This window comes from Hypomesus transpacificus, chromosome 1 (genome assembly GCF_021917145.1).
Source record: "Hypomesus transpacificus isolate Combined female chromosome 1, fHypTra1, whole genome shotgun sequence".
Lineage (NCBI taxonomy): Eukaryota > Metazoa > Chordata > Actinopteri > Osmeriformes > Osmeridae > Hypomesus > Hypomesus transpacificus.
The window spans coordinates 1672277-1686523 of NC_061060.1; the positions used below are offsets into that span (position 1 = coordinate 1672277).

At 52.2% G+C, this 14247-nt stretch overlaps 1 protein-coding gene across 6 annotated transcripts in view; it reads left to right on the forward strand.

The window, feature by feature from the left end:
- rapgef2b (Rap guanine nucleotide exchange factor 2b) overlaps positions 1–12962 on the forward strand; it is a 71598-nt gene extending 58636 nt beyond the window's left edge. For 4 of the 6 annotated variants that reach the window (XM_047025075.1, XM_047025099.1, XM_047025066.1 and 1 more), the window contains 12 exons: positions 21–261; positions 945–1328; positions 1685–1896; positions 2055–2178; positions 2640–2663; positions 3732–3955; positions 4324–4494; positions 4831–4980; positions 6472–6664; positions 8192–8712; positions 8959–9246; positions 10460–12962. In XM_047025075.1, the coding sequence (XP_046881031.1) occupies positions 21–261; positions 945–1328; positions 1685–1896; positions 2055–2178; positions 2640–2663; positions 3732–3955; positions 4324–4494; positions 4831–4980; positions 6472–6664; positions 8192–8712; positions 8959–9246; positions 10460–10485 (2558 nt within the window). In that variant the 3' untranslated portion in view covers positions 10486–12962. The remainder of the gene's footprint in view (positions 1–20; positions 262–944; positions 1329–1684; positions 1897–2054; positions 2179–2639; positions 2664–3731; positions 3956–4323; positions 4495–4830; positions 4981–6471; positions 6665–8191; positions 8713–8958; positions 9247–10459) is intronic. The other 2 variants (XM_047025082.1, XM_047025091.1) reach the window with 1 other exon arrangement.
- The last annotated feature ends 1285 nt before the right edge of the window (positions 12963–14247 follow it).

Here is a 14247-nt window from a genome sequence, read left to right on the forward strand (position 1 = left end):
CCCTCCTTCCCTCCCTCCAGACATGTCGGACCAGGTGCTGCGTGTGTTCAAGGCTGACCAGCAGAGCCGCTACATCATGATCGGTAAGGACACCACGGCCAAGGAGGTGGTGGTGCAGGCCATCCGCGAGTTCGCCCTGACGGCCGCGCCGGAAGCCTATTCGCTGTGCGAGGTGTCCGTCACGCCGGAGGGCGTCATCAAGCAGAGACGCCTGCCGGAGCAACTCTCCAAGCTGGCAGACAGGATCCAGCTCAGCGGCAGGTAGGACACCCCGCCCTCCTCCCGCCCTCCTCCCGCCCTCCTCCCGTCCTCCTCCCGCCCTCCTCCCGCCCTCCTCCCGCCCTCCTCCCGCCCTCCTCCCGCCCTCCTCCCGTCCTCCTCCCGCCCTCCTCCCGCCCTCCTCCCGCCCTCCTCCCGCCCTCCTCCCGCCCTCCTCCCGCCCTCCTCCCGCCCTCCTCCAGCCCTCCTCCTGCCCTCCTCCTGCCCTCCTCCCGCCCTCCTCCCGCCCTCCTCCCGCCCTCCTCCCGTCCTCCTCCCGTCCTCCTCCCGCCCTCCTCCTGTCCTCCTCCCGCCCTCCTCCTGTCCTCCTCCCGCCCTCCTCCTGTCCTCCTCCTGCCCTACTCCTGCCCTCGTCCTGCCCTCCTCCTGCCATCCTTTTCTCCTCTACTAGCTTCCTCTCCTATCACCGTCATCCTGGCCTCCTCTCCTGTCACCTGTCACCTCTCCTAGCCTCCTCCTCTCCTGTCACCTCTCCTAGCCTTTCCTCCTAGCCTCTCCTCCTCTCCCGCCTCCTCTCTTAGCTGCCTCTCCTCCTCGTCTCCTCTCCTGGCCTATTTCCCCTACCTCCTCTCCTTGCCTCCCCTCCTACATCGCCTCCCATCTCCTCTCCTCCTTCCTCAACAAGTCTTGCTATGCCCCACACTCCAACGTCCTCTCCCCCCCAGGTACTACCTGAAGAGCAACATGGAGACGGAGACGCTGTGCTCTGACGAGGACGCTCAGGATCTGCTGAGGGAGGGGCAGATCTCCCTGCTGCAGCTCAGCACTGTGGAGGTGGCCACACAGCTGTCCATGAGGGCCTTCGAGCTCTTCTGCGCCATCGAACCCACCGAGTACATGGACGACTTGTTCAAGCTGCGCTCCAAGACGGGCTCGGCCAGCCTGAAGCGCTTCGAGGAGGCCATCAACCTGGAGACCTTCTGGGTGGCGTCGGAGGTGACGCGGGAACCCAACCAGCTCAAGCGCATGAAGACCATCAAGCACTTTGTGAAGATCGCCCTGCACTGTCGCGAGTGCAAGAACTTCAACTCCATGTTCGCCATCATCAGGTCAGCGAGGAAGCGTGTCGGGGTTGTGTCATCGCTTTGTGTGGCACCTGTACTCATACAATGTACAGCATGTGTGCTTAGCTTAGCTTACCCACAGTAATATCCTTACCCCAGTAGCTTTACATTGGACTTTTCTACTCATTTAGCAGATGGTTTTTCATCCTAAAGCCAAATGCAAACCGTGTCAGAGATCACGGATGTGATCTCTCAAGTCTTTTTTTAACACGTCAAAGACAACTCTCTGTCGACCACTTGACATTGTGGTTTCACAATACTGACTCAGACCCTGTGATCGTGGTTGACCACAGTCTCTGGGAGCAGTGTATTGACCGTGCGCTCTGTTTGTGGTTGTTCAGCGGTCTGAACCTGGCTCCAGTCTCTAGACTGCGGGGCACGTGGGAGAAACTGCCCAGTAAGTACGAGAAGCTGTTTGGGGACCTCCAGGACCTGTTCGACCCCTCCAGGAACATGGCCAAGTACCGCAACGTCCTCAACAACCAGAACCTCCAGCCTCCCATCATCCCTCTCTTCCCCGTCATCAAGAAGGACCTCACCTTCCTGCACGAAGGTGTGTAGTCCTGAGCTCCTGTGACCTTCGACCTGTGTGGAAGCTTCTCTGCATTGGAGAGCCCGGTTTTGATATATAAAGAATAAAAAAATATACATAACAATGAAATAAATAAATAAACACCAAAATAACACCTGTTTTCTCCTGTCGTCCCACAGGTAATGACTCGAAGGTGGACGGGCTGGTGAACTTTGAGAAGCTGAGGATGATCGCCAAGGAGATCCGTCACGTGGGCCGCATGGGCTCCGTCAACATGGATCCTGCTCTCATGTTCAGAACCAGGTGACCTGTCCAGACACACACAGGAACCTGGGCGTTCCCAGGCCACACTAATCAGCCCTCACGCTCCCTGTACTGTAGGACTCCCAGGCTTCCCACGGACTAACCCGTCTCTGGGGGTTAGTTCACTGTAGGCTGGTCAGAGTTCCCGTCTCTCGCTTCCCCTCCTCAGCTGGGCCAAGCAGCCTCTCCCATCCACTTCCTCATTCACATTCAAATCACGGTGCTGCTGTAAAAGTGTGTTTGTTTTGTCCCACTCTGTGATGTCATTTCCGGGTCGGGAGACCGACTGTTGTTGTTGTAGTATCTCTCTGGTCTCTCTCACATGGGGCTTCTGGTGACACATCTTTGGTGGTCTTTCCTGTCCTAAGCTTGTCTCTCCCTGTCTTTCTCCCCCTCTCTCTCTCTCTCTCTCCGTCCAATCTTTGCACCCTCGCTTCTCTGTTCATGGCTATCCCTTCTAGGAAGAAGAAATGGAGGAGTTTAGGGTGAGTTGGCTAACCTATGACCTTTGCTCTCTTGCCGATCCCTCCTCTTTTGTGTGCCTCCCTTCTTTTCGCAAGCCTTGTTTTGATTAACCGGTTTAGTTTGACACTCTGCTAACACTTCCAACCTCGAGCTTAAAGGCTTAGAACAACGATGGGAAGATCACTTCTGCTAGTACCTGGGCCTCTGCACACATCTGGAATCACTGACATGAACATTCTGTGAAGAACTGTGTTTATCACTCCAAACATCTTGATCGGTATTACTTTCTCCCATAAGCAAAACCTGTGTGCTTCTAAATGAAAAATATATAACACAAAATAACTCATATCAGGAACTTTTACTAGCAAAAGTGATCATTATCAATGTATTCAACTCTGATACATTGATACACTAATACTCTCATAACAGCATGCAAATCCTATAATTTTGCAGTTTCAGTTTGCCATTATTTGAAGTTCTCCTCATGCAGTACCTGCTTCGACTCGAAGCGTTTAACATCGACGTCAGCACCACATCGAAAGCTAGTCTTACTTTACATTCTTGTGGCCTCCCTTCTGAAATGTTCAGAGTGTTACTCACTACAGAACAACAGCGTAGCTGCTGTGCAGTTTCCAAACCTGCCACGTGCTTTTGAAACAACGTTTTACTACAGCCCTGACTCAGGCCACAGTTATGTAAACTATAGACCATGTTCATTGGTTAGAAACCCTTCCCAGCCGACCCTGTTGCCTGTTTGACTCCCCGACCCCCCCTGTTGGAATGCATGGAATGTTCCAGAACTGAGAGTAGAGCCACAAAGCCTGCCCTCTGCATGAGTCTAAAAATGAAACAATACCATGTTCCTTCTTTGGACTGGTTCCACCCATTGAGTTCTCTTTGGATTAGTCACAGGCATATGGGCGCACACACACACTCACACACACAAATAGCATAAATCTGATAATGGTCTCCCTACCTCCTCTGTTTTGTGTGTGTGTGTGCGCGTGTGTGTATGCCTGTGTGTATGCCTGTGTGTATAAACCGTGTGTGTGGTGGCGTACGAACCCCGCGTGTGTGCGTGTGTCCAGGTCTCTCAGTCAGGGCAGTGCCAACGCGGCGGTGCTGGATGTCACTCAGACAGGCGGACACAAGAAGCGCGTGCGACGCAGCTCCTTCCTCAACGCCAAGAAGCTGTACGAGGACGCCCAGATGGCCCGCAAGGTCAAACAGTACCTGTCCAACCTGAACCTGGAGACCAACGAGGACAGTCTGCACACCCTGTCCATGCTGTGTGAGCCTTCCATCAACACCTGTGAGTACAGCTGGGGGCCAGGTGGGGGGGAGGGAGGGGGGGAGAGGAGGGGGGGGGGGGAGAGGAGGGGGGGGGGGAGGAAGAGGGGGTGGATAAAATGTCATTTTAACACACACATTTGTCTCTGTAGAAGTCCATGAATGTGTTATTATGATGGTAAATGATGATGGTAAATGATGATGGTAAATGACACCCACATCTTCTCTGTGTAAGGGAATGTATACATTATTACTACTTTAAATTACAATACATTATAAGGCACACTACTTCTCTGTATAAGAGAATGAATACATGAACATATTAAAACAAAACATGACGACAGCACATCTGTAAGTCTACTAACCGCCCACCTGGCGTCTGGGTCCTAGTGCCCAAGAGTTCCGGGGACAGGAAGAGGCCGGACACGTCTCCGGTGGTGTCCAGGGCGGCGTCCCAGCAGCGGGGTCAGCTGACCAAGAGCGGCCAGGCCCTCCAGGTGCCGGCCGTGGCCCTATACCCCTCCCGCAAGAAGGTCCCCGTCAAAGACCTGCCGCCCTTCGGTGAGACGAACCCCCCACACACACACACACACACACACACAGACACACACAAACACACTGACACAGGGAGGAGACTGGAGGGGGGGTCGTCCTGACTGGGTGATGGATGCTTTGTTGTCCAGTAAGCAGAGCGTCTTGGAGCCAAGTCTATTTTGGTTCTGTTGGCACCACCTGGAGGCTGTCTGGGGGACTGCATGTATAAAAAAAAGAGAGAAAGACGGAACAATGTAGCAGCGTTTTTTTAATCCTGTCAACAAAGCCTTCTTCCTGGCTGAGGTTAACCACGCTCGCTAACGCTAACGTGCTTGCTAACACTGCTCTGTGTTTGTTTGGAAGGCACAAGCTCTCCTCAGTCGCTGAAGAAGATCCTGTCTCTGTCGGAGGAGGCGAGCGAGAGGCAGAAGAGACAGCCAGACGATGCGGCGTCCAACTCCTCCCCCCAGCTTTCCTCCCCCCTCACCTCCCCCCACAGCTCCCCTAAGAAGGGTAAGCCTGTCATCCTGCTCCCTGTCTCCCATGTCTGCCTGACACACCCCGCCTCACCGCTGACACCTGGTGGACGAGGGGTGAAACTGGCCCCGGAATCTCCTCATTGTTGCGTCATGCATTCCAACACAAAGGCTAGGATTCTAGGAGTCTGTCCAACGTTCCAGGGATGTGTGTGTGTGTGTCCATAGACACGTACACAGAGACTGTTGGGGTGTGTGATTGGATCTCGAAAGTACAAATAGCCCAAGTTCCCCGCTCCCCCAGTCTGACTGCGTGCTCCCTGTCACGTGTCCTGCAGGGCGGGGGAGGCTGGGCCCAGGGGTCAGGAGGGTGACCTTTACCCCCAAACCCACGTCCACCACAGCAGGTAACAGGACTACCAGACCCCCTGCTGGTGTAGAGCACTGAGACTCCCCTGTGGATGCAGGAAGACACAGCCTGGTCCTCGTGACACAGTCTGGATCAAACAGACAAACTATCATCTAGAGAGGGGTGTCCAGACCAGGGGCTGGGAATCTAGATCTGTGGATTCTAGATCTGGGGATTCTAGATCTGGGGATTCTAGATCTAGGGTTTCTAGACCCGAGTCTGTGACCTCAAACGACCCCTTCCTGCATTCCCAGGGGCCTTGCTAGGCTGGTTGGGGACTCTAGCTGTAGCTGCTGCAGGAAGGGGTGGCTGTTAGTGTTAGAAACATAACAGTCGCTTCACTAGTGCTGCTTCCCCTGCTTAGTGTGTGCACTGTGTGTGTGTGTGTGTGTGAGAGAGATAGAGAGAGAGAGCTTCTGTTTGTGTGTGTGTGTTGGAGAGGGCCTGTGAGGTGAGGTGAGTGAGGCGAGTGAGGCGAGTGTGGTGAGTGTGTTAGTCTTCCTCAGGCCTGTCAGGGAACCTCTATACCCTCAGTAGACTGGAGCCACAGGGGAGCTGATGCCAAGCTAGCTTGCTACGTAGCCTGGAGTGGCACCCTGTAGTTTTCTGAATGGGGTCTCAGAGCTTGTGTATGCCCTTCCTGACCCCCGGCTGTACGTTAGCATCCTGCATGTGGATGAGGCTGGACCAGGAGGGAGGGAGGGAGGGCTGGGAGGGAGGGCTGGGAGGGAGGGAGGGCTGGGAGGGAGGGAGGGAGGAGTGGGAGGGAGCTGCATTGGACCACGGTCCCGTCACGTTCCTGAGTGCTTCTGTGTGTGTGTGTGTGTGTGCTGGACTGGTCTGTGGTGTAGCCCATCTCTTGAATGATGACACGTTTCCTGTTTGCTGTCCTGTCTTTGTGGTTGAGTTCAGTTTTTAATTCAGTCTTCACTGACCCTGAAAGAGTCTTCCTGTAGTGTAATTGTAAGCTTGCCAGTCAAACACAGGCTTTCTCATTTGATGTTGCGTTGTATGTTTCACACAACTGGCCCTTCTTCAACTTTGCACAAAATGCAACCTTGGACCAATAGAGTGGAGGTCATGTTTAACCATGTCACCTTTGATCCCCTCCTCCTCCAGGTTACCCCAGGATGGCTGACTCCTACTCCGACTCGGGTCACAGTGAGATCTCGTCCCGCTCCAGCCTGGTCAGTAACTCGTCGTTGGACATGGCCCAGGAGGAGAGGAGGCTGCGGGGCCTGGGAGAGGCCCACGCTGGGGGCCCCAGGCTGGAGAGACGAGCCACCACCGACCCCGACCAGTACAGCCTCGGGTAGGGGCACCTCACCTCCCTCACCTCCCATACCTCACCTCCCATACCTCACCTCCCATACCTCACCTCCCTCACCTCCCATACCTAACCTCCCATACCTCACCTCCCGTACCTCCCATACCTCACCTCCCTCACCTCCCATACCTCACCTCCCGTACCTCACCTCCCATACCTCACCTCCCATACCTCACCTCCCGTACCTCACCTCCCATACCTCACCTCCCATACCTCACCTCCCATACCTCACCTCCCTCACCTCCCATACCTCACCTCCCATACCTCACCTCCCTCACCTCCCATACCTCACCTCCCATACCTCACCTCCCGTACCTCCCATACCTCACCTCCCATACCTCACCTCCCATACCTCACCTCCCATACCTCACCTCCCATACCTCACCTCCCGTACCTCCCATACCTCACCTCCCATACCTCACCTCCCATACCTCACCTCCCATACCTCACCTCCTGTACCTCACCTCCCGTACCTCCCATACCTCACCTCCCATACCTCACCTCCCATCCCATACCTCACCTCCCATACCTCACCTCCCATACCTCACCTCCCATACCTCCCATACCTCACCTCCCATACCTCACCTCCCATACCTCACCTCCCATACCTCCCATACCTCACCTTCCATACCTCACCTCCCATACCTCACCTCCCATACCTCCCATACCTCACCTTCCATACCTCACCTCCCATACCTCACCTCCCGTACCTCCCATACCTCACCTCCCGTACCTCACCTCCCATACCTCACCTCCCATACCTCACCTCCCATACCTCACCTCCCTCACCTCCCATACCTCACCTCCCATACCTCACCTCCCTCACCTCCCATACCTCACCTCCCATACCTCACCTCCCGTACCTCCCATACCTCACCTCCCATACCTCACCTCCCGTACCTCCCCCATACCTCACCTCCCATACCTCACCTCCCATACCTCACCTCCCATACCTCACCTCCCATACCTCACCTCCTGTACCTCACCTCCCGTACCTCCCATACCTCACCTCCCATACCTCACCTCCCATCCCATACCTCACCTCCCATACCTCACCTCCCATACCTCACCTCCCATACCTCCCATACCTCACCTTCCATACCTCACCTCCCATACCTCACCTCCCGTACCTCACCTCCCGTACCTCCCATACCTCACCTCCCGTACCTCACCTCCCATACCTCACCTCCCATACCTCACTTCCCATACCTCACCTCCCATACCTCACCTCCCATACCTCCCATACCTCACCTCCCATACCTCACCTCCCATACCTCACCTCCCGTACCTCCCATACCTCACCTCCCGTACCTCACCTCCCGTACCTCACTTCCCATACCTCACCTCCCATACCTCACCTCCCATACCTCCCATACCTCATCTCCCATACCTCCCATACCTCATCTCCCATACCTCACCTCCTATACCTCCCATACCTCACTCCCAGTAACAGCTGCTTCATTGACCTGTGTGATGGATGACTGACTGACCCCTCCCTCTCTCTCCCCCCAGCTCCTACTCGTCGGTGCATGAGTGTCGAGGCTTGTACGCCGGCTGCCCCACGGTGATGTCATCGCCCAGCTCGGAGGAGTTGACCCAGGACCAGGGCGACCGCGTGTCCCTGGACGCCGCCGACAGCGGCCGCGGCTCCTGGACCTCCTGCTCCTCCGGTTCCCATGACAACATCCAGACCATGCAGCAGGGCCGCAGCTGGGAGACACTGGCCTTCGGCGGGGGAGGCGGGTGCCTGGGAGGGCTGCCCCACGGGGGGCCAGAGGCCCTGCTGGGGGGGCCGGCGGGGCTGTGGGCGGCGCAGGCTCGGGGCAGCTGGGCGTCGGCCAGTTCGTCGTCGTCGTCGGCAGCGTACTGGGGGGAGGACTCGGAGGGGGACACGGGCACCATCAAGAGACGGGGGGGCAAGGACGTCAACGCAGACGGAGAGACCAGCAGCATCACCTCCACGGGCTCGGAGGACGCCAAGCAGGGGAGACCCTCGCCCTCCCCCATCACCACAGGGGGGAAGGGACTGCTCTGTGAGTGGAAGCACCCTCCCTCTCTCTGTCTCTGTCTCTGTCTCTCTCTCTCCTCCTGTGGTTTCCTCATGGAGAATCAGTGTAGAGCCCCTGACGTAGAGCATTCTGATGAGTTTTAAACATTTAATGTTCACCGTTAGTATTTAACGTTACGTTATGAATGAAGTTATGAATATGATAAAGTTATGAAGTGATAATCCAGTCCTGTCACTAACTCCAAATCTCCCCCCCCCCCCTCCCCCCCAGCACGGAAGGAGAGCCGTTACCGGGACCCGCCCCCCACCCCTCCCGGCTACACCGCCCTGACCGTGTCGGACTTCCCTGAGACGCAGCAGCCCTCGCCCTCCGCCCCGCCCTCCCAGCCCGCCCGCCGCCCCCCCGACTACACCACGGCCCTCCAGCGCTCGCGCATGGTCACCCAGTCTCCCGACTCCCACCTCCACGCCCAGCAGGGGGGGTCCAGGCAGCGGGCCACCGGCGTCCCCCGCGCCCGCTCCGCTGGCGAGGACCACGAGCCCGAGGAGGAAGAGGAGGGTGAGTCCTTGTCTCCCAAACTAGTCTCTCTGAGGAAGCCGAGGAACAGGGCCACACACACGTCAGCGCCCCCCAGGCGCTGAGAGTCGGAGGTTAACAGGCAGGTCCCCTCCCCGAGGAAGGTAAACACTGATTTCTCAGGCTTCCAGCCTCTTCGACGTGCATGCCCCCCCCCAGAGGAGACGCCACACACATGCTGCCCACGCTCACATCTCCACCGAGCACCGTCCGGTGGCGTGTCTGAACTCCTAAACGTCTCAGTACAGGATCTGAACTCAAGTTTTCGATTGAAAGCTTCAGTTTTTTTTGTTGTGCCTATTATTCTCTTTCGTAGTTCTTTGTTCACTTCCTGTATTGAGATTGTTCGGACTTCTGCCCTGACCCCTGACCTCACTGGCATCTCATTGTGCACGAGTCATCATAATCGAACCAAAAGGTCACCATTACTACCGGTACACTGCCTCTCTCTCTCAATCTCTATCTCTCTTTCTCTCTGATCTCTCTCTCTCTGATCTCTCTCTGTGTTTGTCCTGCTTGCACTCATGCACCTCCGTCTCTATGGCGATGCACACTGGCCTCACTTCACTGTACAATGATGTAATATCCTGCACAATGATGTCATGTCCGGTAGTTAGTCTCAGTTCTGTGATTGTTCTGCTAATGTGCTCCAATCAATATTTCTATTCAAGCGTTTCTCTCCAAAAGTAATATTGACAGAATATATCTTCAGGGCCCTTTTGCAACCTTCATAAATCCTTTATAAGATTCTGAAGATGCTTTATAAATATGCAATGATGTAATATGGGGCTTTAGAAAGTGGTTCTGACCACAGATGAGATGCTGCAGGAGGAGATGTCTGGGGCTGATGCCCTTCTAGTCATTAAGTCCTACTTAGTTGCAAGTGGGGCAAATCCAATTTTGATTGTAATTCATTTATTTAGCTTACGGGGATATTTGAACCAGCAACCTCTCTGATCTGCAGTTATTTGCAGTCAGCTCTACTACTGAGCTATACCCAAATCCTCTTCCTAGATATTGATCACAGTGTTTAGCTGCCCTAGTGTCTGATAGCATGATGAGTTCAGATCAAAAAACAAGGGACGTTTCAGACACGGGCAGCTGGTGCTTCCTGAATGAGAGTCTATGAGAGACTAACCCTGTTGTCCCTCCTCTCTCTCTTTCTCCTCTCTCCTCCTCCTGTCTGTCCCTGCAGAGGACGAGCAGGTGTCTGCAGTCTGATAGTGACCCACCTCAGGGTGTGCTCTGCACTAGTCCTGTCTCTGAGGGAGAGAGAGGCTGGCAGACAGCCAGACAGACAGCCAGACAGACCGTCGGCCAGACAGACATCAGTGACGTGCGTGCCTACCCTGCTCCTCCTCGTCGACATGCTCGTCTCCCTCCTGGCCTTACAGCATCGTGGGGGTTTGAAGGACCCTGCATGCAAAACATACTGTGAAGATGAGAGGTGGAGAGGATTTAAAACAAAAGAAAATACTAAAAAGAAAAATGCCTGGCACTTTGGCAATATAGACACTACATGTGGAACTGTTCCTTCTGGGGACCCCTGGTGACGCCCTGCCAGCGGTCACACGCCCCTGACGTCGTCGCTAACGGACCAGCCCTCCCAAACTACCCCCTCCCCCTTCCTCCTTCCCCCCCCCCCCCGATCTCCCTACTCACCTGCTAACACAACAGCATCATGACGTGTTGAGCTTTGTCTGCACTTTTTCATTTTCTACTTTGTAAAACGAGAACAAAATGGACTCCAGTTATGAAAAAAAAAGAAAAAAAAAGCATCAATCAAATTGACACTGGTTAGTTGTTTTTTTTTTGGGGGGGGGGCGGAGTTTAGGGTTTTTTTCTCTCAACTTCCTGTTAGATGTTTCTGGAGGAAGTCTTTCCAGAATGATTGCACTCTGGGGGAGGAGGAGAAAGCAACGGCCTGGGTTGTTTTCGGACCGCCTCCCCCTGGACTCAGAAGACATCTGTGGAAGAGTGTTGAAAACACAGGCTCAGTGTTAAATGTTCAACGATGGTTTAGTGGTGCTTCAAACCACAGCTAACTGGAGTAGGAATCAGTAGGGGGTCGCCAATACGTGCATGCACGCACACACACACAGACACACAGACAGAGACATAGGTGCAATCAGCTTTTTTTGTTTCCGAGGTGGTCTTTTTCTGTTCAATAACCTCTTTAAAAAAACGCATTTCCATGGTCATTTCCATCCTGGCCTGAGTAGTAACAGGACAGTCCAGTTCCTCTGTCTCCAGCAGACTAGGGTTCTGGCTGGGCGACTGAGTCGGCCCACTTAGATCCTATGTATGTCACGATACAAACCAGTCATATCTAGGAAAGTCACCTGGCGGTCATTCTATCATACCTGGCTCTCCGGCCAATCAGCTGAAGGAGAGAACCCGGTTCCCTCCTTTAACCACATGCCCGTCGTCACGGTGATCGAGAAGCACAGAGGGTGGTTTCATCCTGCCAGGAGAGTCGGGTCCCAGATTCTTCTATGGTGCTGCACAGTCTATCCCCTCACCAGCCTGTCCTCCTCCTGGGAGTGTAGCTATCCACCCTGCGTCTCCCGTGTTCCTACTCATCCTGCTTCTCATTGGTTAGGGGGAAGGAAGGAAGAAAGAAACGTGTCACATCTGTTACAGGAATCAATTCAGTGGGTGTGTATATTAGCAGGTTATGCTAACGTACTGTAGAGCTACCTGGTGCCACTGTTGATCCATATTCATCGACTGAAGAAAATGTTTGTGTGTTTCTGTTCATTTTGTTTTCTTCTCTCTCACTCGTTCGACTCCGGTGGAGAAGTTTATAGACAGGAACATTTGATTAGAAGTCTGCCATTCAAAAATACTAGTAATCAAATTGTGAAAAAAAAGTATCACTTAGTTTTATGTTGTTCTTCTGTTTGCGCTGCATCGCTCTGATCACATTGATCAGCACTTAGAAACGGTAGACTTAGAAAAACTAAAGAGTGCAGTGTTGCCCACTGTGTTCTGGAACTACATTATAATAATTTCATTTATTGTATTTTTGTTTTTTTTAATGTTTCTTTTATTAATGGCTGCAGATAGATTGTCGATAATGCGTTTGTAATACTGTGGTAACATGCATCATCAACTGTCATCAAATATTTGAAGAGAATGTGCATATTAGCAGACCAAGTTCTATTTTGAAAAACTAAAAGTTGCACAGTGTACAAGCATAAGGTAGTTGTAGTAGGTAGAACTGCTACATGTGTGATGTCCGGTCTCAACTGTACATTTAGCTGGTGATGATTTTTTTTTCTTCATACTTTTTCTTGTACTACTTTTACCTGTATGTCTTTTAAAAAGACAATTGGTGGAGTATGTATGGTTGTTATTTTGTATTTTTAATACAATAATTGTAAATATTGGTTATATTTTTGTTGAAATGTACTATGTTTATGCCTCAACATCCAGTTCGTATGAAGCTGGTAATCAATAAATACTACAAAAGGAATCAACTCATAGGTTTAAATGCCCTTCATTGTTCCAGCATTTCTTTTTCTTCGTTTTTTCTTTTCTTCTTTTCAGAAAACTGTTCTCTTCAAACATTTTCCATACACCATCTAGTGTTTGCACAAGATAAGACTTGGAATCAACTTGAAATGTGTAACTCTCGTACTTTTCTATCTGACAGCAATGTTTGTCAGAATTAATAAAAACATAAGTCTCTCCAATTGCATTATTTTTATTTTTTGCATCATTATATTCTACTTCGATTATTATTTTTCGCCACCAGAGTGCAGAGTGCAGAGTGGAGACTGAATACAGAGGGAGGCAGTTTACACACACGCTTTTCCCCAAATCCCTCAAATTGAGGAAGAGTAAGCTAATAGCATACTCTAAATATGAATTAGAACACTTGAATGAATAGGTTTATGTATGACTTAATTAACCACCTCTTACGTAACCAAAAGTAGCAGTTAAAAAATTAAACCTATGATTTAAGCGGGGAAGAATCCTCAACCACAGTATGTCAGGTAGCAAACGACAAACAGGCCACACCTTAATAGCCTACATATTATTTTTTTTATCAACCACCATGTTATTACTCTACTACACTAAATAAAAATTGGCTAATAAATATGTGAACATCCCATTCAGCAGCAGGCTATAGCTCCAGAGACGCAGCCAGCTAGCCAGTTCTCCTGAGACGTCCTACGGGGATTTGACATTCAGTCTGTCTTTTCCTGGTAGCAGTCCCCATAAAACTGAACACCACACCCTTCCAGTCGTTATGAAAAAAACATGCTGCAGAGCCTTGGTTCCTTCTGTCACTGTGACCGGTTTCCTGTCTGTCTGTCACACACACACACACACACCTGATCGGTGAAATAAGGTGCTGGTGTTACATTTCCCTGTTGTGTTGTAGAAAAGAGTTGTGGCTGTAGATTTTCAGTCACGAGCGCGTGCGTGCGTGCGTGCACACACACACACACACACACTGTCTTTTTACAGGTTGAAGTAAGGCCCTGCTGTGTCAGTGATGAAGAGAGGCGAGCCTGTCTGGACGTGGGGGTGTCCCAACGGCACAATGAGGTGTCAGCACAGCATACTACACCAGATAATAACGTAGCTGGCACTACACTGCACCATCGTAGCCTGATTTAAACGTAGCACTTCACTGTCGTAGGCTGATAACTACGTAGCTAGTTGCAAGCATTTCACTGTCGAGCCTGATAAAAGTAGTTAGCACTTCACCAGACAAGGAACCACTAAACTCAAGCGTAACCCCGGCTGCTGTGGAACTTCAAAAAAAGTCCAAAATCCATGTTGCTATCTAGCGAAGCAGTCATAGGCTCCACTGGATCTTCAAAGGCGATTCCATTCCATCAGTCACAGTGGGGGGAAGAAATACGATATCGCCCCCAAAAAAGGTTTCGCTTAAACCCTTCAATCTGGAAAACAATGTGCAAAAAATCTGGGGTAAATGACCAAAGGGGTTAGCAGGTGTGTTTTGGA